Consider the following 27,326-nt stretch of genomic DNA (forward strand, 5'->3'; position numbering starts at 1 on the left):
GTGATATACAGACATTTGAAGGTTCTAGTTATATTTATTTGAAAAATTGTAACATATTGGCAGGGTGCCATTTTGGTGAACACCACAGAAGGTTTTGGTCTACTCTTACACAGGTGAATGCTAATTTAATTGCGCTTTAAATACCCTACTTTAATAAAATATATGCGGCATACAGATTGAAAAACATACGGAGAACTTCATGTGGCCATCAAAACAAGGAAGGTTTCACTATTGTAAAACATTAAAAACCCACCTTACCAGTGCAGCAACTGGAAGTCAGGGACCTTCTACATTAGAGACCTTTTATACATGTCCCCAATAAGTGTCTGTCATTGTTACTCTGCTATGTAACCAAGATCTGTTTACTTGCTTGGAGTTTTTTTACTTTAGAAACTTCCTGGCTTTGTGCCAGCTCATGTTGTCCTATACAGTGCTGACTGTGTCATTTATGTAAGTCTGCCTGTTGCTTCCTCATTCTACTAATGATGTACTCCTCCCAGTCATTGCAGAGAACAAATACCATCTGCTTCCTGGCTGTATCCACTAATGAGACAGTAGGAGCTCAGTCTCATGACTATTAAGGTAAAACCTTTATTTTCACTGTCTTCTTTTCACTCTTATTTTTAAAAATCGCCATGTAGCTAAAGTACTTTCTGCCTCATTATTCCTATGTGCCTACAGGCTTCCAAGAAATGTATTTTGTTTATACAAATGACACATCTACTTCATGCATTATGAAGCAAACCCTACATGTTGCACCCTCCTTCCTGTCTCAGTGAGACAAATGAAACGTTTTATGTTAATATCGGCATCCTTAATGTATGAAGTGGCATAAACTGGGGCAACAGGACAGGTTTAGTGGGTGTATTGGTCTCTTTAATTAAAGTGAACCTATCACAACTAAACCCATAAATATCCTCTTTAAACCCTGTGAATGAATCCTGTGGATTGAATAATATTTTGACATACAAATGAATAAAGAGACAATGCACAATAATTGCATTGATATTTGCAATTTTTATTTTATGCATACACTTCCTCAACTATATTTTTATTTTGCTGTTTTATATATCATTTTTAAATATATTTAATTTTAATATATGTATATTACTTTTTTTCACCATATATCTGTGCCTTAGTTTTACACTATACATCACAACACAACACAACACTGGTTCAATTGATGTGTGTAATTATTCTCATACAACTACAGAAGTTAGAGAGCCCCTAGGACCAGGATGTCTCCACTCCAGGCTGTCCCCTTGTACCTCATCCTTCTGGCCTCTGCACTGCTTTACATCGAAGTGTTGGGAAAGAATGACAGGCCAATAATAGGTAAGGTTATCAAGATGCTACTTCTATGTTATCTTTGCACTATACTATCAACACTCCCCAATTGTGCCGTGTATGAGGACTCTGCATATCTTATATATAAGATGAAAATGTTACTGACATTTTCAAAACTCCTGTGAAATAGTCACAAAGTTCTGCCCATTTCACTGTTGGATTTGGCCTTTAGTGTTCCCATTGCTCCCCAAACTACACCCAGGGCCATCTTAACATCATTACAGGCCGCCGGGCAAAGCAGTGCACTGAGACCCTACTTACACAACCGCTCACAAGAATAAAAATGTCAATTATCGATAAAATTAAGCTTATATTTATTGGTACCTTCAACAAAAATCAGTGTTTAAATATTATAAAACCTGCTGTACAGCAGAGATTAATCCACACAAATGTTTGGAAAATAGAACATTAGTCTTAAAGTTGTAAAACATGAAATTCAACATAAAAATGTTACTCTGTTGGTAAATCATACAGATGGAGATGGGGTAGTACAAACTTACTAGGAATTATTTATTATCAATCAAGTGTTCAACACAAACATTTTCCAAATTTCTTTGCAGAGAATTGCTTTAGAATTGACTTGAAGTCCATGGTCTTCAGGATGTCATTTTCCATACACATGAGTGAAAGCCAAACGCTGCTGCCCCATTTTGCCAAGAAGCTGATGTTTTTATCCATTTTAGTTTTGAAAATGACCGCTCTCCTACACAGTTGGTCACCGTCATGTACATGAACACTCTGAGTGCAATTTCTGGCACACAATATACTGAAAAGAGTGCAAGCCTATAGGGCCCCTATGCTCGTGGGGCCCCAGGGCAACTACCCAGTGTGCCCTTGTGTTAAGATAGCCCTGACCACACCACACCACACCACACAGTAAAAGGAAATAATTATTGTCACCCCAGGTGTATATAGACTATAAACTTAGTGAAATGCAAATTTACAAATGGGGTGGAGTGAAGTGGAAATTGAAGATTTAATGAGTCTAATGTAGAGTGGGACGTATGTCAGTTTGCGTAGCATAAATAGGTACTAATTATCTGCCATGCATGTGGATACAGATAGGGTATACTCTTTCGTTATCTCTTCTTCTACTTGTCTCAGGAATCATAACTCAGGAGGTTTCTGATGAAGTATTCTTCCAGTATGGTAAAACATATATTGCAGACTCATACGTTAAATTTTTGGAGTCAGCTGGCTGCAGAGTTGTTCCTATTCGGTGAGTATGGTTGGAATATGATATTCATCAGGATGGTTAATGCAGTGTGTCATGTGATGTCCTATACATACTTTATTATAACATGAATATTTATTATATATTGATTATAGAAATGAATATATAATATGGAGATTTGCACTAGTTCCAGATCAGGTTAAAGGGTGAGAGTACCAAATCACAATGATCAGCTGAAGCTGCCACTTACTCAAAAAGTAACATATTTAAACTGAGGTGGAAACCAGAGCAAGGTATAGGAGACATACTGACTCCTGCAGCTTTGGCTATAATATAATGCACAAGCCCTGGATAAGCCCTGTTTGGACAACGTAACCTGCATCCTGATTGGCTCCTTAGATTCATTCTACCCCGTATCCAGATGGTTTGTTTCTGCTTCCTGTACACACTATATTGATTTAACATTCCAACATTGTGATTTGGATTTATGGCCAAAAAAATTACCTCTCTAGAATCTATAAAGGTCGGATAGGTAAGTACAATAGTGAGCACCATATGGTGGCTCTGAACCCCTGAGAAGACACCACAGCGGTAGCTCACTGGATAAGCTGCTTGTAGCTGCTGGAGAACGAGCCCTGTGGGTATATTTACTAAACTGCGGGTTTGAAAAAGTGGAGATGTTGTCTATAGCAACCAATCAGATTCTAACTGTCATTTTGTAGAATGTACTAAATAAATGAAAGCTACATTCTGATTGGTTGCTATAGGCAACATCTCCACTATTTCAAACCCGCAGTTTAGTAAATATACCCCCTGGAGTTTACTTGGACTAGAGGTGGTCACTGACACCCGTGTTTTGGTTTTGTATTCGGTTTTGGATCTGGATTACCGTCGTGTTTTGGTTTTGGTTTTGCAAAACCGCCATTGCGTGTTTTGGTTTTGGTTTTGTTTTGCTATTTTGTTGGAAAATCAATGTTTTTGGGCCTAAAATAACCCAATTTAGTGCTCCACCTGTTTCATAGATAAGTAATCGAATTGTAAAGCTAATAAATGATCAAAAAAACAGTTTAATTCCTGGTAGGTAGGCCTTCATTTATTCTACACACAAAACAGATTGTCTTCCTCTCCATCTATGCATATTGGCAATGCAGCCATCGTCTTTGGATGTATAGTACACCCTACACTTATAGTTAAATTTGTAAAGAAATGGGAAAAAGGCAGTTTGCTTTCTGGCTCTCTAGGCCACCCTCCACTTGTCGAAAATACAAAATAATTCAGCCGTTATAGACTGTACAATATTAATTGAAATGGAAAAAGCCAGTTTGGTTTCTGGCTCTCTAGGCCACCCTCCACTTGTCGAAAATACAAAATAATTCAGCCGTTATAGACTGTACAATATTAATTGAAATGGACAAAGCCAGTTTGGTTTCTGGCTCTCTAGGCCCCCCTCCACTTGTCGAAAATACAGAATAATTCAGCCGTTATAGACTGTACAATATTAAGAGAAATGGACAAAGCCAGTTTGGGGTCACTTTGTCTATGACACCCTACCCTTAAGGAGAAATTGCCCAAACAGCAGCCTTTCAAGACGGTACGTGATATGGAAATGCCACAAGTCCCTTTCCTCTTTGGGGGTAGATTGCACCCTACACTTACATAGAAAGTTTTAAAAAGATGTTATAATCATCATCTTCAGCTTCATCCTCACCCTCATCAGTGTGTACGTCATCATCACAGACTATCAATTCATCGCCGCTTGAATCCGCCATTAGAGAACAGTCGGTGCTTGGATGTCTTGGATGGTGAAGGCCTTCCTCGTGGAAGATGTAGTTCATTTTTATAAACATCATTTTCTCCACATTTTTGGGAAGTACCCTTCTACGGCGATCACTGACTAAGGTCCCTGCTGTGCTGAACACTCGTTCAGAGTACACACTGGAGGGTGGGCAGCTTAAGTATCGCAAAGCAAGTTTGTACATGGGTTTCCAAATGGCCTGCTTTTCCTCCCAGTAAGGAAAGGGGCTGTCTGACATTTCCATATCAACTACCTCTTGAAAGTAATCCTCCACCATCCTTTGCATGTTTATACTCGTATTGGATGGAGTTATGGGCAAAGTGACACATTTTTTTGAAAAATCCTTCAAACCAGCCCAGATGTTAAATTGTTCTGGTCTGCCCCCTGTGTCTTCCCTGCTTCTTTTTGGGGAATTTAATTTTTTACGAGCAGCAGCAGCAGCTTGAGAAAGTGAAGGAGGACACGTCGTCAAGCCGAGGCCCAGTTCAGCGGCCAACTTGCTGAGCAATAGCTCCTTGCAAAAGTTCACATCTCGCTCATTTACAAGTAAAGACTCAATGCAGGTCTTAAACCTTGGATCAAGCACAGTGGCCAAAACGTACTGATCCGAGTTCAAGATCTTAATAACTCGAGGATCATTGTGAAGCGAATGAAGTACTTGATCGACAAGGCCAACATACTTTGCTGAATTGCTTGCTTTCAGCTCCTCCTTCATTTTCTCAAGCTGCTTTTCCAATAGTCTAATTAAAGGAATGACTTGGCTCAAACTAGCAGAATCTGCACTCACTTCACACGTCAGAACTTCAAATGGTTTCAGCACCTTGCACAGCGCTGAAAGGATTCCCCACTGTGCAAGAGTGAAATACATCCCCCCTCCTTTCACAATGTCATGGCTAGTGCAATATGCTTGGATGGCTTTGCGCTGTTCCTCCATCCTCTGAAGCATGTACAGGGTGGAATTCCACCTAGTTACCACCTCCTGCTTAAGTTGGTGGCAGGGCTAGTTAAACTGCTCTTGGAGCTGCTGCAATCTCCTACATGCTGTGGCTGAAAGCCTGAAATGGCCTGAAATTTTACGGGCCACCGAAAGCATCTCCTGCACCTCACGGTTATTTTGTAGGAAGCTCTGCACCACCAAGTTGATGGTGTGAGCAAAACAGGGAATGTGTTAGAAATCACCCAGCTGTAATGCTCGCACTATATTGTTGGCGTTATCAGAAATGACATATCCTGGGGAGAGTCCAAGTGGTATAAGCCATGTATCAATCACATCTCTTAGTTTGCGTAACAAATTGTCAGCTGTATGCCTGTTAGTGAAGCCGGTTATACAAAGAGTGGCCTGCCTGTGACAAATGTTACGTAGTGGTGTACATGCTGCTGCTGTTCCTGCTGGTGAAGGTGAATGACCAACCCAGTGGGCTGTCACAGTCATATAGTCTTTGGTTTGGCCACTTCCACTTGTCCACATATCTGTGGTTAAGTGGACAGTGGGCAGAATGGCATTTTTCAGCGCAATCTCTACATTTGTACACACTTTTTGGAATAGTTGTGGAATTGCTTTATGGGAGAAATGGTGTTGCGATGGAATTCTGTAACACGGACACAAAACCTCAATTAACTGTGAAAAACCAGCTGCGTTTATTGTGGAGATTGGACGCAGATCTAACACTAACATTGCAGCCATGGCGTCTGGGTGACTGTTGTCATATTTGCTTCCCCTAGCAAATGATTGTTTCACAGTTAATTGCTGAAATGTAGGACTGCTCATTTTCTTGACCTGCCTCTGGGCTGACGATTCACCCTCAGCAGCAGCAACAGCTGCAGCAGTGGGACTAACGCTTTCTTCAGAGGAATCAATAATAGTGCAGGAGTCATCCAACCTTAATAAGTGGGATGCCGGGCTAACTCCGAGCGCTACTGAGGATATTGATGAGGATGGTGTGGTGGGTGTATTTTGTAGCCGTCGGGATGTCGGTGAGCGGAGGGTCTTAGCTGATGATGGAGTGCTTGTAATTTTTTGGGAAGAACTTTCAGCTTTTCCCAACACTTTGCCATGAACTCTCGTTAAATGGCGTAACATAGACGAGGTTCCAAGATGGTTAAGGTCTCTCCCTCGACTGACTGTGGCTTGACATACACTACAAATGGCTATACAATTGTTGTCTGATTTGGGTAGAAATAATTCCACACATAAGAAGTGGATTTTTTTGTTTTATGCCCAGGCATGACAATGGCCTTTTTCTTGTCACGTGCCAGAACTGCTTCCACTGGTGCAGGACTTACACAAACAACCTCATCCTCATCAACATTCTCATTAGCGCCCTCGTTGTCTACGCAAATCTCCCGCTCATCCTCTTCTTATTCCAAAGTGACATCCTCAATTTGTGTATCACCGGCTACACTCGGGCTATTAAGGCTCACATCAGCAGAATGCTCACAATTAGACATCCCACTGTTGGATGGACTCTCCACAGAGATTTGTGTCATTTGTGAATCAGAGCAAACATTATCTTCTAATGCCTCACTGTTATCTTGCAGCTCGGCTTTGAGGCGTAACAGTAGTTGTGCACCAATTGCTGTGGAGGCGTGTATTTATAATCTTCAAGTATCGCGAGAACCGAGCCCCGAGATCCGACGACATCACAATGACGTTCGGCTTCGATTTGGATTCCGAACGGGCGGGATACCCAACGTTCGGGTGGGTTCGGTTCTCGGGGAACCGAGCCCGCCCATCTCTAACTTGGACCAACCGAATGGTGTAATGCCAGTACTGCCAAATCTCTAGAGAAACACATATAGCAAAGCTATTTAGCAGTCCCTTTTCCCTTAGAGCTAGATGTGCTTACTGGTACTCAGTTGTCCTCAGGACAGCAGTTATAAATATTTATGATTAGGGTTGATCCCAAATGAGCAATGAGAATCTAACAAGTCAATAGGCCCGTTTCAAGGTCAAAAATAAGCAGGCAGCAAATACAAAGACAGAATTTAAATAGCCACCCAAATACACCCAGCACGTACAAAGTTGAAGTTATAATGGGCACCTAAGCGACATATGAAGGCATCACTCCATCATGATACCAGCACGTGTGTTCAGCAGATCTTGTATATCCATAAGAGCTCAGTTTCCATTAATTCACATAAGAGTTAGGATCTTTACAAGAGTGCACTCTTGAAATGTGCTGGCTGTTGTTGGTTTGGTGTCTTGTAATCTTCATTAAAACCTAAAAGAACTAATACAAAAACTCATCACCAATCGCTTGGGGTAATTGTTTTTTCTTTTTCTTTTTTAATCCCCCTCATAGCTCCTGCATGTACTATATATTGAAATCTGCTGAGCTGCTAATCAGCTGACCTGTCATGTGACAGTTTAAAAGCCCATTCAGCATATAAACTGATCAGTGTACAGGAGTTTCCCAGACACTAACAGTCAGAGTCTTGCCATCTCTGATTTGGTAATATTTAATATATTTAACATATGAGCTAGTATAGAAAGCACAAGTAATGCGGCTTAAATTAGAGAAGAGCAACATTTTAAAAACTGTTCTGCAGAATTCTTGTTCCTGTTTTATAAGTGGACTGTTGCACACAGCAGAATGAATTGACTTCTGTCTGGCATGCTCTGGGTAATAAAGGTTTTGCAATGTAGGTAAATATAAGGAGCCCCATATAAAGTACTAGTAGATTTTAATGATCACTGATTATTGTGATCACTGAGCTAAAAACAAGGTGTTTCTGGTTCTCGTATCTCAGTTATGGCATTATGGCAGGAAAATATTATACATCTCCGTACAGTATGGTGCTGTGGACCCTTGTAAATAAAATATGATAATGATAATAATAATAATATATGAAATGCATTGTTTATTTTCCATGCTGCAGCTCCACTCTGTGGTCAATCTAGGGAATTACAGGCTGCCAAACATTACTGTCCTTTATATAGAGAGAATGCAATCTGATACACCACTAACATTAATTAACAGTGATCTTTTGTATTTTTTTTATTATTTATCAAAAAAAATCTTGAAAATTAATTTTCTATGTGCAGCAATCTAACAAAACAGTGCAAAAAAAGGTTTCTTATAAGTGCAGCAACACATGCAGTAAAATATTAGCTTCTGTCTCAACCCCCTCCTGAAAAAAAGAGTCTCATAGAATACAGCAGAAACATTTAGATGGTGCTACAGCAGCCTATATCAAGTTATGCTTTCTCCGATTCCCTATAGATTAATCTGCCCAGCACTGGTCTGCACTTTCTATTGGTGGAGGACGCAGAGGACCTTGAGGCTCCCCTAAGCCCACAAGAAGTAGCACTAGCTCTTCCCCACATCCAAGCTGGCAAAGGCTATTTCAAAACCACTTAGTGCCTCATTTGATCAGTGCTTTATCAGTGCATTTAATTCCTATACTGTGAAGCCAGGGATAATGTGATTAAGGTAATGATCCAACAAACATCAATCTTCTTGCTGTCAGCAGATTCAGAAATGACCTTTGACATAGCAGTCCAGACTTTATAGTCTAGGTCAAAGGGCTAATATGCTGAACTGGGTATCAGACCTTTATAGTGTCCTAACAGCCAGGTAAGGGAGAATGGGCTCTTTTTGCAACCATTTGACATATAAATTGGAACGAGGCAAAGTTGTCTCTGACATTAGGGAGGTTGATGAGATCCTTCCACAAGCTTTTACAGAAGATCCTTTATACACCAAACCTTTCCCTCTCTACACAGCAGCTCACCATGCTGCAATCAAACTACTTATTTTACTGTTAACATTCACAAATCGGGTACCTGGGTATTCAGTTTACCCCAATACATAATATAAAGGCCCTTTATTTATTGCATTAAACATTTTGGGGTCGAATTTCAGATACATTTCTTTTTGAAGCGTGGAACTGGTCAGGGATGTCCATTGTCAAATTATTCCATTGGGATCCCTGGAATAACTGATACGCTACAATGAAAATATTGTAAATTCCGCCTTGGACAGATGAAGGAGACAATATCTATGTAGGCATACAATATGCTAATATATTTGGCAGACCCCAAAGTGTCTCTCCAGACTATGTTAATAGTGCTGGATCTATTTGGGAAATGATCCTGGTTAGTAATTTAATGGGATAAATGTAATCTATTTGCAGTGGACACAGGAAGTGGGAATGACATAATCCATCTCTGTAAGCTTCTCTAAAAATACACATTAATGTACACATGTAAGTACTTGGGTATACATATTGGTTTAAACCCTACTGACTTATATGAAACTTAGCCTTGTCCGTTTTATATAAATTATACAAAGAATAATTGATTGAAACTTCCTTTAGCTATTGTTGGCAGGATTGATCTGATTAAAATGATCTGCCACCCAAGGTAAATTATATTTTATTGAATTGCCCATTTTTTTCCCTCAATTACAGTTTACCATAATATGCAAAGTTATTACACAATTGATAAGGCAGGATCACAATCATGTCTCAGTCATTCCACCTTACAACTTGCAGTGTAGGGCTGTAGTAATGTTTGGTCTGGGGTGATTTGTACAAATAAGTGACACATGTCATGGGAGCCAACAATCACGATTACCTTCAGTTGTTAGAACAAGGGTTGCCCAGATAGAAACTCCTGATGGGGCAGAAAGCATGTCCTCCTGTAGTAAAATAATGGCTGTACATATTCCCAATTGTGATCGGAAATCTTCTGCGACACAGTTTGTATGGGCCACACAACCCTATGCAGCCACTGTATCCTGTTTAGCTCACTAATTGTAGCACTGAATGATGCCCCTCCCTTCTCCAAGTACCAGCCATCATTTGTAGAAACAAGAGTGGCCTAGGGGGTAAATGCCCTCTTGCACCTTTCACCACCCCAATGGTGTCCTTAATAAGGACCTGGTGCTTGATTCAACTGATTCTAGAATTGTAAATGATTAGCTGGTTAACCAGATAATGATCAGGAACTTCCTTATCACTGTTGAAGGCTGCCAGCCATGTAAACCTTATCGCCCCTTCTGTTCCCTAATTTGAAACCTCAGGTTCCCCTAACCGCATTAAGAAGAGAATTGGCCTGAAATGTGGAAGGGCACGGGCTGAATAGGGACATGTAGGTGAAACTTCCATAAAAACTGTTACAAAGTTGTTCAGTCATTTGCTGCAGTTATAAAATATGTATATTCTTACATTACTTGTGTATCATTTTCAATCTTGCAGGTTGAATCTGACTGAAGAAGAATATCTACATCTATTCCATTCTATCAATGGGTGAGTTTTGGAGTGAGATGTAGGTAACACAACCTAGTAACCAAGTTGTAGGCCATAGTGGAGGGATGCATCCTAAATTATGGATTATATTGTACATCCAATGCCTGCATATAGCAGATTTTAGTTATATTTAAAACTTGATTTCATATTTGACATGTAACACTTGTGCAAATCACAATTTTTTTAACCCATAGTGATTTGCTTCATATAACTTACATGCATTTCCACATCAGTGTTCACCATTGTTTATAGGAGTAACCACTTAATGTTGCATAATTATGTTTCATTCATTTTACGTGGTTCAAGTTGCTATACCATGGGCCTTTGTTCTTTACAAAGATGACGCTATATGAACAGACAAGAACAAACATATTCCTAGCATAGCTTCTATATAGTACCTTCTTTGAGGATAATGGGTTGAAGTTTTGTTCTTTTACCATACCAAGTAGTTGGTTTCCCTGGAGGAAGCGTTATGTACCAACCTGGTACACCAGGTACCCGTCAGTACAAAATCATCAGTAAGTAGTTTGGAAAAGTAAACTATACTTTTATTGCAAAAGGCATAACACATAGATAAATGCACTCTTAGGGTGGTTTATCAATTGTTCCTATCTTAAAGGAGCTTATTATCATGGTTCTTCCGGAGCACTGTCTCGACTGCTGAGCCACAATATTCACTCCTCTGCCAGCATTGTAGTGATCAAGCCCAATGTTTTCATGCTTTTAGCAGGCTCTCAAAGTGGCAAAGTCCCAATCACCAGCATGATCCACTGGGCTGCCTGGTGGTCCAGTGTGTATGCGGTGCAGGACAACCTATGCGGTCCGTGCATAGGCGGCCACATCGCATACTACTAAATGCGGCCACATAATTCGTTAATAAATTATTGTACTACAGCTTGCAGTACAATTTTCTATGCATGAATGACACAGCCACAGTGAGTACTATGCGATGTGGCCGCCTATGCATGGACCGCATAGACTGCCTGCACCACATCTCTATAAGTAGTGGCTGGATTCCCATCAGCAGTCACATGGTACACAGTGCAGGAGACCTCTGGAAGTCACTGGTAGAGAAAAAGGTAAGAAGAAGGGCTAATGTGATGGGGAGGGGGCATGTGTGTGTAAAGCTTGTTGGCAGAGAGAGCATGTATGAGTAAATCACCTAGGCAGAGAGAGCATGTGTGAGTAAAGCATGTGGGCAGAGGGTGACATGTGTGAGTAAAGCTGCTGGGCACAGGGGGCATGTGTGTGTAAAGCTTGTGGGCAGAGAGAGCATGTGTGAGTAAAGCATGTGGGCAAAGCAAACATATGTGAGTAAACATACTATTATATTCCTAAACCACCCAATTGGCACCTGCTTATCAGTGCTCCACTGTGGCTAAAAAAAATTTACAATGCAAAAACCTGAGGATGATGACTAATGACAGCTGCTCAGTAGTAGATCGATCCCAAGAAAATTGACCAATTCTAAATTCAATTTTTAATTAGAGTCAAGGTTACAAGCAGGATATTACATGGGACGAGCACCACATGACAGGTGTGTGTGTGTTGCAGAGAGAGGAGTCTCTGATACATGGCTCAAACAAGGAAAGTGTGGGGGCTGCTATACTATACTACACTACTATACTTGGAGGGGCTGCTATACTATACTACACTACTATACTGGGTGGGCTGCTATACTATACTACACTACTATACTTGGAGGGGCTGCTATACTATACTACACTACTATACTGGGTGGGCTGCTATACTATACTACACTACTATACTGGGGGGGCTGCTATACTATACTATACTACACTACTATACTGAGTGGGCTGCTATACTATACTACACTACACTACTATACTGGGTTGGCTGCTTTACTATATTACACTACTATACTGGGGGGGCTGCTATACTATACTACACTACTATACTGGGGGGGCTGCTATACTATACTACACTACTATACTGGGGGGGCTGCTATACTATGCTATACTACTATACTGGGTGGGCTACTATACTGTATAGCAGCCCCCCCAGTATAGTAGTATAGCAGCCCCCCAGTATAGTAGTGTAGTATAGTATAGCAGCCCACCCATTATAGTAGTGTAGTATAGTATAGCAGCCCCCCCCCCCAGTATAGTAGTATAGCAGCCCCCCAGTATAGTAGTATAGCATAGTATAGCAGCCCCCCAGTATAGTAGTGTAGTATAGTATAGCAGCCCATCCAGTATAGTAGTGTAGTATAGTATAGCAGCCCCCCAGTATAGTAGTGTAGTATAGTATAGCAGCCCCCACAGTATATTAGTGTAGTATAATATAGCAGCCCCCACAGTATATTAGTATAGCATAGTATAGCAGCCCACCCAGTATAGTAGTGTAGTATAGTATAGCAGCCCCCCCAGTATAGTAGTGTAGTATAGTATAGCAGCCCCCCCAGTATAGTAGTGTAGTAGATTGGCCGACATGGTTCTGTGGAATGGCCACCCAGATCCCCCGATCTCACACCACTTGACTTTTATCTGTGGGGTTATTTAAAGCAACTCGTATATGCACAGAAAATAAGAAACAGACACCATCTCCAGCAACGCATTGAAGAAGCGTGTGCCAGCATTTCTGCGGAAATCCTTCTGCGAGTGCATGACGATTGGATCCAGCGCCTTCAAATGTGTGTTGACCAAGATGGACATAATGTTGAACACATTAAGTGACTGTCCTTTATGGAGAACAGTCCAGCCTGTAATTCCAAACAAAATGTGTTGTAACTTTTGAACCATAACTGCTATTTCAAATCTGGTTACAGAAATGAACTTGTCAGAAAATGCTGATGTTATTTGATATATCACACGACCCCCTTTCCATTTAAAAAATTGAATTTGATTCAAGATGGCTGCTTTCAAGATGGCGCCCATGTTTGGTACATACCGTAAAAGATAGACCACGTCACCCATACCTTACTGTAGTATTCAGGTTTCCCAATTCCTGTCGAGTTTTTGAAATAAAAGAGTGTGCTGCGACTTTTGATTCACCCTGTACTATACTACACTACTATACTGGGGGGGCTGCAATACTATACTACACTACTATACTTTGAGGGGCTGCTATACTATACTACACTACTATACTTGGAGGGGCAGCTATACTATACTACACTACTATACAGGGGGAGCTGTGCTATACTATACTACACTGCTATACTGGGTTGGCTGTTATGCTATACTACACTACTATACTGGGGGGCTGTTATACTATATTACACTACTATACTGGGAGGAGCTGCTATACTATGCTACACTACTATATTGGGGGGCTACTCAACTACACTACTGTACTGGGGGGCTGTGATACTTTGCTATGCCACTTTACTGAGTGAGGTAAGGGGGGGCTGAAATGCTACTATACTGTGTGAGGGAAGGGTGGGCTGCCATACTATGTGAGAGAAGGGGGCTGCTATGTTACAATAATGTGTGAGGGAATTGAGTGGGGGGATCTTAACATAATGTGGGTGTGAGGTATGCTGTTCATTTAATGGTGGAGTGTAGATGGGGGCTAATTGATGGGTGCTATTTCATTTGTGAGGTTATGGTGGGGCTATTTAATTTATTAGTGGGGTTATTAATTTAGATGGGGTGATGGGACCTTTAACTTAATCCTTGGGTGGTATAGGGAACTTTTAATTAAATGTGGGGATGTTTGGGGAGAATGAGGTCTATTTATTAAATATGAATTATTTAATGACAGTGATGGCTGCAGGAAACAGGTATATTTATCAAACATAAATGCTATTAATTTATTGGGGGGGGTGGTCTCTACAATGATTTGGGTGGGAGGTAGGCTATTTAATGGTGGACTGTGGGTAGGAGCTAAATATTTAATGGTGGGTGGTATTAATTTATTTGTAACCAACAATGATGGGACTATTTAATTACTAGTGGGTTCTATTATTATAGGTGAGGTGACGGGACCTTTAATGCTGGGTAGTTTGGGGCTACTAATTGAATGTGCGGCTGAGTTTGGGGAGAAGGCTTTTTATTAAATGTGAATATGAATTTAATTTAATGCCAGGGATGGTCATGGGAAATCCTTTATATTTATTAAACGTAAATGCTATTGATATATTGCTGGGGCTGTTTGGAGGGAGGGATATTTACATTTTAAATGAGAATTCTATTTTAATGTTGGCGCCGAAGGGAGGCCTAATTATTAAATGTGGGGGCTATTAATTTAATGCCAGGGCTGGTTGGAGTTTTCTAAATTTCATGTACCCATTTTTATTTTTATTTTCAAATAGGGCCCCCGACATTCCAGGATCCAGACAAGCAGCAACTGATCTAAATACTCCAGCAGCCACAGGTAGGGAAAGTGACAAGAACAGGTAGGAGAGAGAGTCTGCCAACTATCCTGAATCTAGTGGGGCAGTCCCAAATTTGGGTGACTGTTTAGCTTAGTCAGGATTTGGTCCAACTGCAATGACAGTTGGGAGATACAGTATGTCCCGCATCACACTGTACTGCTCGTGAAGACCGAGCTGTGTGCACCTAACAGTAGTGCACACAGTATTTCCCGTGTATTTGTCTAAAAGGTGTCTAAAATGATAATCCCCTTGTCTTAAGAGCCCCAGCCTTTCCCCTCCCCAGAGCCTTATTCCAGCTCTGGTGATTCTTTAGTAGTTCTTGCATTGATTCCATTGCCTGCCTTCTACCTTGCACTGGTCCCATTCTCAGATCACTTTGTTGAGCATATTGCCAGCCCCCACTGCACTGACAATATCATTAATCCTGCCTCCTTTGCACTTACTATATCACCAGCAAACCCCTGAAATAGCTCTCCCCTTGACTTATGCCACCGTCTGCCAACCCTACCTGCACTATTATTAATTCAAACCACCATCAATCACTGGTTACACACAGCAAAGAGAGACTTGACTGGTGATTTGCATCTCGTGACGTCAGGGAAAGATGCAACAGTGCAATGAGGTGCTCATATGCTGCTCTGGCAGACAGATCCAATACGATTGTGCCAATATGTTTCATAATAGTTAAACTTTATTAACCAAAGTCAGATATGTTTCTATGAAGGGAATATTGGAAGGATATTTTAATAGGCAACTAAACAAATTGTAGCACAGAGACATAAACCAGTTGCAAATAATGCAAAAGCATTCATGTCTTTTTAGAACACAGGACTGGCAGCCTTTTCCCTGCATTGCTTTAGAGATGACCCTCTGTGTCTTAAATCATCACGTTTAGGTTTTCCTAAATGTTACTACAACCACATTCCAGTAGTTCTCAATCCCACCTACTTTTGTGTTGGCCCCACCCACAGTAGTTGATTTGGTTCCGTTCACATGAGGCCACTTCAAGAATTTTTTCCAGGGCCATTTTAAGTTCCCAATCCACCTCTGATTGGATTGGTTGCCTAGGTCTATGTGAATCCCTCCATCTGATGACTACAAGAAGAACCAACTCTAATACATGGAATCAGATTACCAGACTGTCTTCTACATTGAGTGGTTAACATGAAGCAGTAAATGTGTTATGTAATGTGTGTCTTTGTTCCATAGTGTCCTGTTACCTGGGGGAGCAGTTAGTCTCCTGACATCCAGTTTTTCTCGGACAGCTGAAATATTTTATAAACTAGCTATCCAGGTGAGGAGGCACTGGAAACAGAACTGTATAATCTCTACTCTCTATATTTGGTATTGAGATGGTTCAGTATTTAATCATGTATTCCCATCAGTCTCTTATTTAGAATTGTCTATATTTGGAATCCTTCATTGCTGGATTTATAATTATTAAATTTCTGTTCTTTACCTTTAATTGCTGTTTTTATTTCTTTAAAAACATTAAATTCTCAGGCCAACTCCGATGGTATTTATTTCCCCATCTGGGGGACATGTATGGGTTTCCAGATCCTCACAGCCATGACATCTGGGGAAGATTTACTAAGTAAAACATCCGCTGACAACATTTCTCTTCCGCTCATCCTTGCTGAAGGTAAGATGCACAATAGAGCAGATTATTTTTAACCTGTTTTACAATTACTTTAAAAGTGTAAAAGAGCTTTCAGCGTTCAGGTAATTTTTTTGTTGGTTATTCCTGTTTGCAACTTTTAACAAATACTTTAGTTTTTATCTTTAGAGTTATTGCGTGCATTTTCTAACACCTTTATATGCTCAGGCAGATTTGCATATTTTCACTGTTACCGTGCCAACAACCCATCCAAACTCATCCTAATCTTGAATCTCATTCCATCTCCCACCTCCTCTTGTCCTGTGCACTCTGCAAAATTTGATTCTACTTCCTGCCCCATCCTCCCTGCCGTTTATCTATTGCCTACATCACAAACATTCACCTCCTATCTACTCTTCTTCCCCATGATATTTCTCTCTAACCTCTTACTTTCCTCTCCCTGATTACTCATCTGCCCCCGTCACCGCCTTCAACACTGCCATTGCCCCTACTCTATCCGCCCAGCAAACTATCCCAATAACTGCACAAGATACTGATACCCTTTGCTCTGTTCACCCTCCCTATTTCCATTCCTTCTCCTCTCATTCCCCCTCTCATTCCCCCTGTCAATTTCCTTGCTTCAAACCCAGCAAACACTCCAACCTCATACACAAGTCTCCTCTTCCCTCCTTCTCCTGCATCCTTTGGAATGCCAGATCAGTCTGGAATAAATTAGACACCATCCACAACCTCAACTGACATTGCCTCTCCTGCTGCTCTCTCCTCTGGATGCCTTTCCTTCTCCCACACCCCCAGACCTGGGGTTTTGGAAATTCTGTGGTGTAGGGGTCCTGCCATCCCCCTACTGCACATTCTCGGTACTTCCCTTTTCTTATTCTTATTTGAGTGCCACTCTGCTTCTTCTATCCGGTCCACCTCCACATTGCCATCATCTATCGTCACCCAGGAATCATCCATCTCCAAATTCCTTGATAACTTCTCTGCCTGGCTCCCACAATTTTTCTCTGCTGATCTCCCTTCTCTCATCCTAGGAGACTGCAACATCCCAAACAATGACCCAACCAACCCCACAGCCTCCAAACTTTTCTCCCTATTGTCCTCATTTGATCTTTCTCAATGGATCTAGTCCCCCTCCCACAACAGTGGCCACTCTCTTATTTGGTCTTTTCCATCCTCTGTGGTATCTCTTCAACAACTTATCCTTCTCTATGTCTGACATTCATCTCCTCTCCTTTAGAACTCCCACCCCCAAAACTCCCACCATCTCCTAAGCCCAGGCTCACTAATTCCAACCTTGATGCCCACGACCCTACCTTCTTCTCGTCCTCACTGGCTCACTTCTCTTCCCCATAACCACCCTCTCCTGACCTAACTATGATATCTCCCTTTATAATAACACGCTTCTCTGCCCAAGACTCCGCCACCATGCCTTCCTCTCCCTACCATAACCTTGGCATTCTAAACTGAATTGCTATCTACAAAAATGCTCTCCCAATGTTCTCTGGAGTGAAGCATGCTCCATGCTGATTTCCTACAGTTCAAGTTCATTCTCTCCTACAGTTTTGTGCTTTCTCTCTATAAACAGTCCAACTTCCAATCCTTCAACCACAATCAACTTTTCACCAACTTCAACTCTCTCTTCTGCCTCCATCTCCCTTTCATCTTCCCCTCACTTGACTTTGCCGCCCACTTTATCTTCAAAACAGTGCAGTCCCTTTGACATCTACTCTCTTCAAGCTCACCTCTCTACGTCCCCACTGCCACTCCCTTCTTCCACCATTGGCCTATCCACCTTTTCCTCTTTTCCACCATCTCAGTGTGCGATGTCAGCGTCTTTCTCTCATCTTCCCCTCTATCCACCTGCCCTCTCGATCTCCCCTCACCTCCTCCATTCCATCTCTCCTATTACCTGTTCTCACATCACCCACTTCCTCGACATATCTCTTTCTTCTTGTACATTCCCCTTCTCATTCAAACATGGGCTAGTTTTCCTGATACTCAAAAACACCTCCCTCGATCATACCTCTCTCTCGAACTACCACCCCATCTCCCTTTTCGCCTCAAAGGTTCTTGAGTGGGTTGTCTACAACCACGTCACCAACTTCCTCTCCTCCCCATCTATCCTAAACCCGCTTCATCCTAGCTTTTGAACCCTCCACTCCACCAAAACGGTCCTCACCAAGGTTATTAATGACCTCCTTACTGCCAAATAAAGGGTCATTTTTCCCCATTTACCCTTCTAAACCACTCTGTGACATTCCTCACCATTAACTTCAATTTTCTTTTACGAACCCTCCATCAGAATCTGCAACACTGCCCTCTCATGGTTCTTCACCTACCTCACCAAACGCTCATTCTCTGTCTCTATTCCACTTCCCAACTCTACCACTTTCTGTCAGTGTCAGCCTCCTGCTCTTCTCACTCTACACCTTTTCCCTCTGTGATATCATAGCTCTTTTGGCTTCCAATATCACCTCTATGCAGATGACACCATAATTTACCCCTTCTCCTTCAATTTTCCCCTGTCCCCCTCCTCTCTCATGTCTCCATTTGTCTATCCACCAACTTCTCTTGGATGTTTCAGTGCTGGTCTTTGATGAAATTCATTGCTTTCCCCCCTCCTTCCCAAGGTCCTCTTACCTACCCTCACCATTGACAATACCATCCTCTCCCCTGTCCATTAATGCTGCTTCCTGGGTGTCACTTGCAACTCCTCCCTCTCATTCACCACCCACATTCATTCCTTCTCCCAATCCTGTCAATTCCCTCTTCATAATATCTCCAGTGTCATGTCCTTTCTCCCCATGGAAGCTGTGAAGATACCGGTTTTATCTGGCCCATTGCTACCCACTTCACTCTGGCTGCCAAGCCTACCCAGTACCTTCTAAGGTTCTTATTAGTCGCTCAGGCAGAAAAGTACTACAGCACATTTATTGTAATCAAAACACTAGAATATTATGTACACACAGTAAATATATGCCAGGCAGATTTTCCACATCATCTGTACCTTACCCCACTAGCTTAAGGAGTTAGAGTCACCTGGCTGTCCAGACTTGACGTGCCATGGATATTTACAATGAGATACAATGTCCCTTTACCCACATGTAATTAGACACTGCAATGGTATTCTAGTGAGCGGGGAACAAAAGCAAGGGCTATAAAAAGTACATGCTATAATCCACATTTTGTGAGAAGGGAGGGACAGGCTGGTTAGGGTGATATTAATACCTCGTTTCACCACAGAAGCAATTAAAAATCTTTCTCCACACTTCAGTTGGTTATCAGTGCTGCTGGCTGACTCATTTTCCTCCTGTTGCTCTACCTATGGCTGCCGCCTCACCTTCTCACTGTTTACCTCTTACCACTACCGCCTTTAGGATTTATGCAGTGCTGCTCACAATCTATGCAATGAACTCCCACGTCAAATTAGAATGTCCACCGGTCTCCAAGTCTTCAGAGTGCCTTTAAAATGTATCTTTTCATTCAAGCCTACCAGCCCTCCTCCTAACTCTTCCACCTCTGTAATCCCACTCAGATAAACCCCCTCTGGTTACGCCCATTCCCTCTAGAATATAAGCTCTCATGAGCATAGTCCTATTTGCTAGTGTTTTTCTTACATGGTAATTTAGCAGGTTATAATGGTGTCATTATGTAAATTTGTTGCTTGGATTTATATCCTTTTGACACTTTTGTACTTATTTTGTTGTATGTTCTGTTTACGTATACCTTCTGTTTTGTTGCTAACCAAGAGTAGGATTTTTATCTGCTATCATTAGAAAAAATAAGAATTAGGTCAAAACCTAATATTGTCTTGGGAAAAACAAATGCTGTAGAATATTCTTAAGTTATTGATAAATAAGATTCTAAGGCTACGTGATAAAAAATCTCTAAGGGTGCTATTTATCAATAAAGCTGTTTTTTTTATCATTGCAAATCACTTATCACCACAATGTTTTAATAAAATATCCCCATTGCAGCTGAGTGATACTCAGCTGCCCCAACGTCACTGGCTCAGAGAGGTGAGGGTTTACTTGCTGCTTCGACTGGCCAGTCTCTGTAGATATGCACTTCCAATAATAAAAAAAAGGTACAAATAGATAAAATATAAAGAAAAGGTAGCAACCTTTATACATTGGAAATATGCTTTATTTAGAAATTCTCATCTGTTATCACGGGCAGTAGGGCTTTTTGCAGTAAATAATTAAGCTCCTAAGTATATTTGATGGATGCAGTACTGGTTCATAACCTACAGAGGACACAATTGCTATTTCCGTCTGTACACAAATCTCAGTTGATCATTAAACATCTTATTAGTTCCATATATTTGGCATTATGCTTGCACCAGTCATAATTTACTACAAGGTTTATTAATGTGTGTCTCAAACTCCTAACTAGGGAACAGTAGCCATGATCATTATGCACATAAATTGGAAAATAGTTGACCAGGACAGTAATCCCAGTACACACTTTTTGCTGCCAGTGTTTATAAGAACTCAACTGTCTTTGTGAGAAAATGTAGATCACTAAACCAGCACAATTTTGAATGCAACAAACCCTGGCTGTATGTCTATTCTATCTACTTGCGGCACAGACATCTTCTCCAGCAGAATGTTCCGTCATGCCCCCACAGAGTTGCTGCACGCAGTCACCCAGGAGAACATAACTGCAAATTTCCATCATTTTGGGATTACCCCTGAGGTGAGGAAATACCAGCATAGTTCCTGTTATGTTTTCTGTTTTCAATCCTGGCTGTACATCACATAAATATCTCCTTATTTTCTTGTTCTTCCATGTCTTTCATTTGTTTTATTTATCAGGTCTTCCAAGCCAACAAGAAGCTGTCTACTTTTTACCGAATCCTGTCTACAAACCGAGATCAGAATGGTGTGGAATTCATATCAACTATGGAGGGTGAGCTGACATTCTCAGAACCAGCTGGGGTGAACTTAATACATATCATTTCAATAAGGGATTGTGTCAATCTTATGAATATTTCTAGCAATACTATTTCTACTTCAGCTTCAGAGGGACACAGACATTGGGTTATGTTTCACAATAAGTAGACGGGGACCTGGAAAAATAACTGATTTCCCTCCTCATTAAAACCCAAAGCTCTCTTGCTCTTCTTCTGCTCTTTTTTTCCCGTTAGATTAATTATTTTATACATTATGTTTCACCTTTTGAAGGACAACACGCTAGACCATGGTGGAGAGATTTTTCCACATTGTCAGTCTGCCTGCGCCCAATGCAGTAGACCTTCACTTCCACCTCTTTTGCAGGTTTCAGCTGCAGTTAAAGTCTAGTGAGAAGGCTCATTTATCACTACAGACCACTGCATCTTTGTTCTATCTCAGTCACTGCATTTTCACGGTAGGGGAGCTAGTGCCCAACTGTCCGGGAGCCTTTTTAAGTGTTCGCAAAAAGGAGTTCCTTCATGACTGGATTGCCTTACTGTGCGTTCGCAATTGGGGGACATCCAAAAGCCGCAATTTGGAAGAGGGGATTGTGGAGATGTAAGCACTCTAGGAGACTCAAACTTGAAGGATGCAAAACTAATTAGGTCCTACATATGTAACATGGATGAGCAAATAGCAGAAGTTCCTGGATAATAACATGCATGACTAGGTTGCCTCCTATTCTTGTACTGTGCTACAGACTTCCCTTACTTGCCTCCTCAGCCTGTACAGTGACCATTCATTAGTCCAGCAATCTCAGGGGATGCAGTAGTGCGGGCTGACTAGGACTAGTGGGTGGCATATAGTGCCTTTGCAGTTTCCTTGATCCCCTGATTTCACTACAGATGTTGTGTCTTTCAAGCACCCCACTGATAGGAGTTTTAAATTGTCTTCTGAAGAACATATTTCCCACCTCTAGTTTGGTGCTTAATCTAGCCTTTATAGCAATTTTAATGGCTATGGGGACCTTCACTTATGCCACTTGGGTTGAATAACTTCTTGATGGGTTGCAAAATGGTACAGCTAGAGCAGAGCAGATGACGCTTGCTTCCACTGTCTTAGACAAGTCATTTTGCACGGACAAATTGGCCTTTGATTCTGTCAGGTTATCGGCCAGATCCTTGACCAATTTGGTGGTGGCGTTAAATACAAAAAGTTTATTGTCTATGCTGCCCTTTTCAGGGAAGGTTATTATTGGGACAAGGCTAAAGAAAATAATTAGGGATGTTAGGGTTGAGAAGAGTTTTTCCTTAATCAGATTAAGTTGAAGCAGTTTAACTCCGAGTAGTATATAAGGGGGCTCATTTCCAAATTCAGGCATCATCTTTTAGACTTTTGTCATTCGCTTAATGGGTCTTTAGTGAGCTCATGGACTCTGTTAATGCTTCTGCATCATAAGGGGGTTAATATAGTTACCAATGAAGCCAGTCTCCTGTGATGGGGGCAGATTTCTGTATGGGAGGAGCATTTTGCTCTGACTTTCTTAGCAATTCATATTCCAGCAACTAGGAAGTGGACTTCCTGAGCCTGGATCTGGTCAATCTCTTGACCAAACAATCTTGGTGTTTTCATCTTTGGCCTGTGTTTTCAGTGCCTGTTGGTGCAACGTCTAAAGGTTGCAGTGTTTTTATAAGAAATTGACCATGCTCTGCCACCCTAGTATTGTTTTTTTGTTTCTGTGTAATATGAAACTGGTTCTGCATGGTGCTCCTTGTGATCCACTTTCTTCTGTTCCTTTTCATTTTCTGATATAATTGTTAGAACTAGACATGTCTTTGAGCTGACAATTTATTCCTAGCAATCAACACCTTAACCAGGATCTGGTGGTGCAGTTTTTGTGTCCTCCACTTGTAACTCCAAGAAAGCAGCATTTCACTCATTGGTTGTGGTGCATTGTCCAAGACAAGGAGTTTGGAGGTCCTGTTTATTGTTTCTGAAGGTTATAGGGAGAGATGCGGTACCTCCTCCGATTTGATCATGATAACAATATGGCTGGCCTTTTCTGTGGTAGGGGGACCTGTTATCTTTGGACTATTGACAATCTCATTCAGGGCAAACAGTCACGTTTGAGCATTAGATCATTGGATGTTCACACACTAGGCTTACAAAGTGGCCAACTGTCAACCCAGTATACTGTTTCCAAATTTTCCAAAGCCAACATTGCTTCCAAGCAGCCTTTCGATCTTAGGATTTTTTTCCTTTCTCATTAAAGAGCCTTGAGACATCCCACCATCTGTGTTCTACTGCTGATAAAAGGAATTTTTGTGCTTGCTTTTAAATCCTTTTCTACGAGGCTGTAAGGAACACAGGCTAGCCCACATAGGAAATTGTGTTATCTACTCTACTCTGCTGCATTTATTGCCTCCTTATTGGGCTACATGTAAATAGAGAAGGAGTGGGGAGGGTTATAGGGATCATAGAACAGAGAAGGGATGTAGTGGTAAGTACCAAAATTCCTTTATTCATTTTAAAAGAAAAAGCAGCAATTAATAATGAATTCTCCTGTTTCCATAGCTCGGGATTATCCAATCTATGGAGTGCAGTGGCATCCAGAGGTGAACAGGTTCCAGTGGAGCAGTGACTATGCATATCCACACTCTGTGAATGCAGTCTGGATATCACAGTACATTGCAAATTTCTTCGTAAATGAAGGTAATATTCTGTAATGTTAGCAATCAGATCCAGGGCCAGGAATGCAGGGAGAGATATTTTATGTGATATTTTAATGTCTCCAGCTTGCATGTGTATTACATCACAGAACTGCTTTCATGTAATGTCCTTCTTATCCGTCTAAATATTCCAGATTACTTTATATTTTTCAGATTTTAGATTTATATATTTTATATTTTTCAATATCGTTCTACTAAATTTGAGAGTTCAACCTTTTAAGTGTGGTGAGCTCTGATTCCTGACAAGATGTGAAACATTACAAACCTTGGTTAAGAAGATATATTAAAGGAGTCTCCTTTAATATATCTATCCTCCTATCCTCCTCCTAAATGCATTCGGCTGATGCAACGGTTTCTAGTAATGCTGTAACCTGTAACAACCAATTGCACATTTTTCTTTCATTTCATCCAAAATCATATACAAATGCCAGACTCTGATTGGCTGCTCTGGGTTACACCACCATTATTATTTAGTGAATTTAGTTCTTAGTCATTTATTCTCTATTTGCTAGAGAGGTGAGTGGTCGAGAGGCATAAACAAGTGTGGACTAGGAGGTTAGCTGGAATATAAGCGTATAACAATTTTGAACACATTAAGCCTATTGTAACCTTTTACCTGGTAGCTGTAAGTTACCTATCGCTTTGTTGTTTTACAGGAAAAAACTGGCAAAGAAAAATTACCATGGTTAAAAAAAACATGGGCTGGCTTAAAAGGGTCTCAATATTGGCCAAAATGCCAGTGATGTGGGCGTGGCCTATTGCATCTATGTTTTATAGTCAGCACTGTTGGAAAGTCTGCGTTATAGCATGACATACTATAAAGGTTTAGTTTAAGTACGGGGCAGCACGGTGGCGTGGTGGTTAGCATCTCTGCCTCACAGCAGCATGAGTTCAATTCCCGACCATGCCATGGCCTTATCTGTGAGGAGTTTGTATGTTCTCCCTGTGTTTGCGTGGGTTTCCTCCGGGTGCTTTGGTTTCCTCCCACACTCCAAAAACATACTGGTAGGTTAATTGGCTGCTAACAAATTGACCCTAGTCTGTCTGTGTGTGTGTTAGGGAATTTAGACTGTAAGCCCCAATGGGGCAGGGACTGATGTGAGTGAGTTCTCTGTACAGCGCTGCAGAATTAGTGGCGCTATATAAATAAATGATGATGATGATGATGAAGTAACGGCTAAGCCCCTTATGAGCTCATCTATCTTTATATTGATGGTAGCATGTTGTTGTTGTATCTATTTAACAGTAATACTTATATTAACATTTGCTAAGTAAAAAAAACTATAGAGAGAGTTCACCAATGTTCCTTTTTTCCACCTTACAGCCCGAAAGAACACAAATCACTTTTCAAACACTAAAGAAGAGGAATCGGCTCTGATCTATCGGTGGCCGACCACATACACGGCTAATATCAGTGGTTATGAACAGGTGTATTTCTTTTAGTCATCATCCTTGGAAGACTTTGAAGACCATTACTGAACCATACTAATGACTAATGGTTCACAAATACACTCCTGTCACTTCCATTTCAAGCTGCAGAAATGGAGCGCTTAAGTCAGCTGATGAAAAGGGAGCGGCACGTTATTTAATGGTTTTGCCTAACAACATTTTATATAAAGTCATTACACATCTGTCTGTGAACAAGTTTGGAGTATTGTGACTTACATTCTGGCCAGAGGGTATTCAAGTCTGCCCACCTGGAAGTCCAAGGCACCGATATACACAGTGTTCACCATAAAAGCATGGACTACCACTTAAATGATTTGTTTAGTTTGACTTTTTACATCACACTTTTGCTTTTTACCAATCCTTATTTTTTTTTCCATCTCTGGGGGGGGGGATTCATATCCGAGCGATGTGTGTCTGGAATTTCCGCGGAGTCCACTTGATGTAATGGCTGAAATCTCTGCTCATTTTACCTCGCACCCCATAGCCAATGTCCGCCAACCACATTGCCGGCAATTGAATCTCCCTCTTAGTGTGAGTTTAAAGGATAAACAAAACATTATTTACCCATAAAACACTTTAGAGTACAGATATTTTGTAAAATTTATTATACTGTTAGATATTTGGTCAGTCGCTCCAAACATTAGGTCAGTACAGCCACCTTCTTAGCTGTGAAGAGACAAGTTTATCTTGCCTTAGATAGTAGAGAGCAGGATAGCATGATGCACGGGATTGATGAACAATAGTGTGCGTACTACATTAAAAAATGTATATACTAAGTTTGTTTCAGTGCCGTGGTTTCCTCCTGTAACCCAAAAAGAGTGGTTTAGTGGTTTAAATTATATAAAACTCCCTTTACTTTGTCAGGAAAATAATTTAAGCTGAACCGGTCAAGCTGCTTAATTCATGACCTGTCAGTGTGTTGTACAATGCTACATTTCCTATAGACTGTAAACTTGCAAGCAGGGCCCTCTTAGCTGTTTGTTCTTCTGGTCAAGCAATACTGAATCAAAAATAATTTTTATTTTTTATTTTTGTGTAGTGTTTAGGAATTAGTATTGCTTGATCTGGTGAATATAGTTGACCAGATTGTATATTTAAAAAAAGAATCCTTATATATTCCAGTTATCTTGCGATCAATAAACAGTTACCCTAAGTGAATGTTTTATAACATATGCAAATTTGTCCCAAATTCTTCACATATAACAAAAAAGAACCAACAATGTTTAATTTAAAAATATGGTGAGCTGAAACTAAAGGATTAGTTGACAGTTTGTACAAATCTGTTAGTCATTATGTGGCATCAAACATGGTAATACTGTTTATCATCTACAGCCAAAGAAAAATGAATGAGCTATAGTAAATCGGTCTTAAAATTATTTTTCAACCAACTTTCAACATCCTTCTCTCTTGTGGCCACTGTGTCAAAATCAGCCCTCTGAGGCCAGCTGTTTAACTTGCAATTACAATTTGCAGTACTAATTAATGAGAGGTTTCTTGTTTGTGTTATGTGACAGTGAAATCTCCGGAGACAGATGAAGACTGAAGAAAAACAATTTTTATATAATTATATCTATATACCAGTGGTCAGGGAACAGGGGTAAATTACCCCAAATGGGGTAAAATTAAAATTCCTGGGGGTAATGCTGACGATTCACATGCTGTCAGTTGGATTATAGACCCCTTTAAATGTGAAATTGCTGTTGTACCAGAAGAGCCTCAAGGGTTGGC

At 40.9% G+C, this 27,326-nt stretch overlaps 1 protein-coding gene across 2 annotated transcripts; it reads left to right on the top strand.

Moving 5' to 3' along the window:
* The first annotated feature begins 531 nt into the window (after positions 1 to 531).
* Positions 532 to 26,448, top strand: LOC142151410 (gamma-glutamyl hydrolase-like). Of its 2 annotated transcripts, none has more exons than XM_075207019.1 (10): positions 532 to 582; positions 1,208 to 1,335; positions 2,452 to 2,566; positions 10,518 to 10,568; positions 16,117 to 16,201; positions 16,411 to 16,549; positions 21,117 to 21,223; positions 21,343 to 21,436; positions 23,995 to 24,132; positions 25,474 to 26,448. In XM_075207019.1, exons 2-10 carry the CDS (start codon positions 1,239 to 1,241, stop codon positions 25,590 to 25,592), a joined length of 945 nt encoding a protein of 314 aa, XP_075063120.1. In that variant the 5' UTR covers positions 532 to 582; positions 1,208 to 1,238; the 3' UTR covers positions 25,593 to 26,448. The 2 variants fall into 2 exon arrangements, with proteins under 2 accessions (XP_075063120.1, XP_075063122.1); XM_075207021.1 differs by having other exon boundaries at positions 541 to 582; positions 1,214 to 1,335.
* The last annotated feature ends 878 nt before the right edge of the window (positions 26,449 to 27,326 follow it).

The sequence above is a fragment of the Mixophyes fleayi genome, chromosome 4 (assembly GCF_038048845.1).
Source record: "Mixophyes fleayi isolate aMixFle1 chromosome 4, aMixFle1.hap1, whole genome shotgun sequence".
NCBI classification, from domain to species: Eukaryota; Metazoa; Chordata; class Amphibia; order Anura; family Limnodynastidae; genus Mixophyes; species Mixophyes fleayi.

What these genes read in the sequence shown, in the direction of transcription:
- LOC142151410 (XM_075207019.1), top strand. Translation starts at nt 1,239, where the DNA reads ATGTCTCCACTCCAGGCTGTCCCCTTGTACCTCATCCTTCTGGCCTCT. An exon ending in TCCGCTCATCCTTGCTGAAG is followed by an intron (nt 16,550 to 21,116) that starts GTAAGATGCACA and finishes CTTGCGGCACAG; the next exon opens with ACATCTTCTCCAGCAGAATG. An exon ending in AAATTTCTTCGTAAATGAAG is followed by an intron (nt 24,133 to 25,473) that starts GTAATATTCTGT and finishes TCCACCTTACAG; the next exon opens with CCCGAAAGAACACAAATCAC.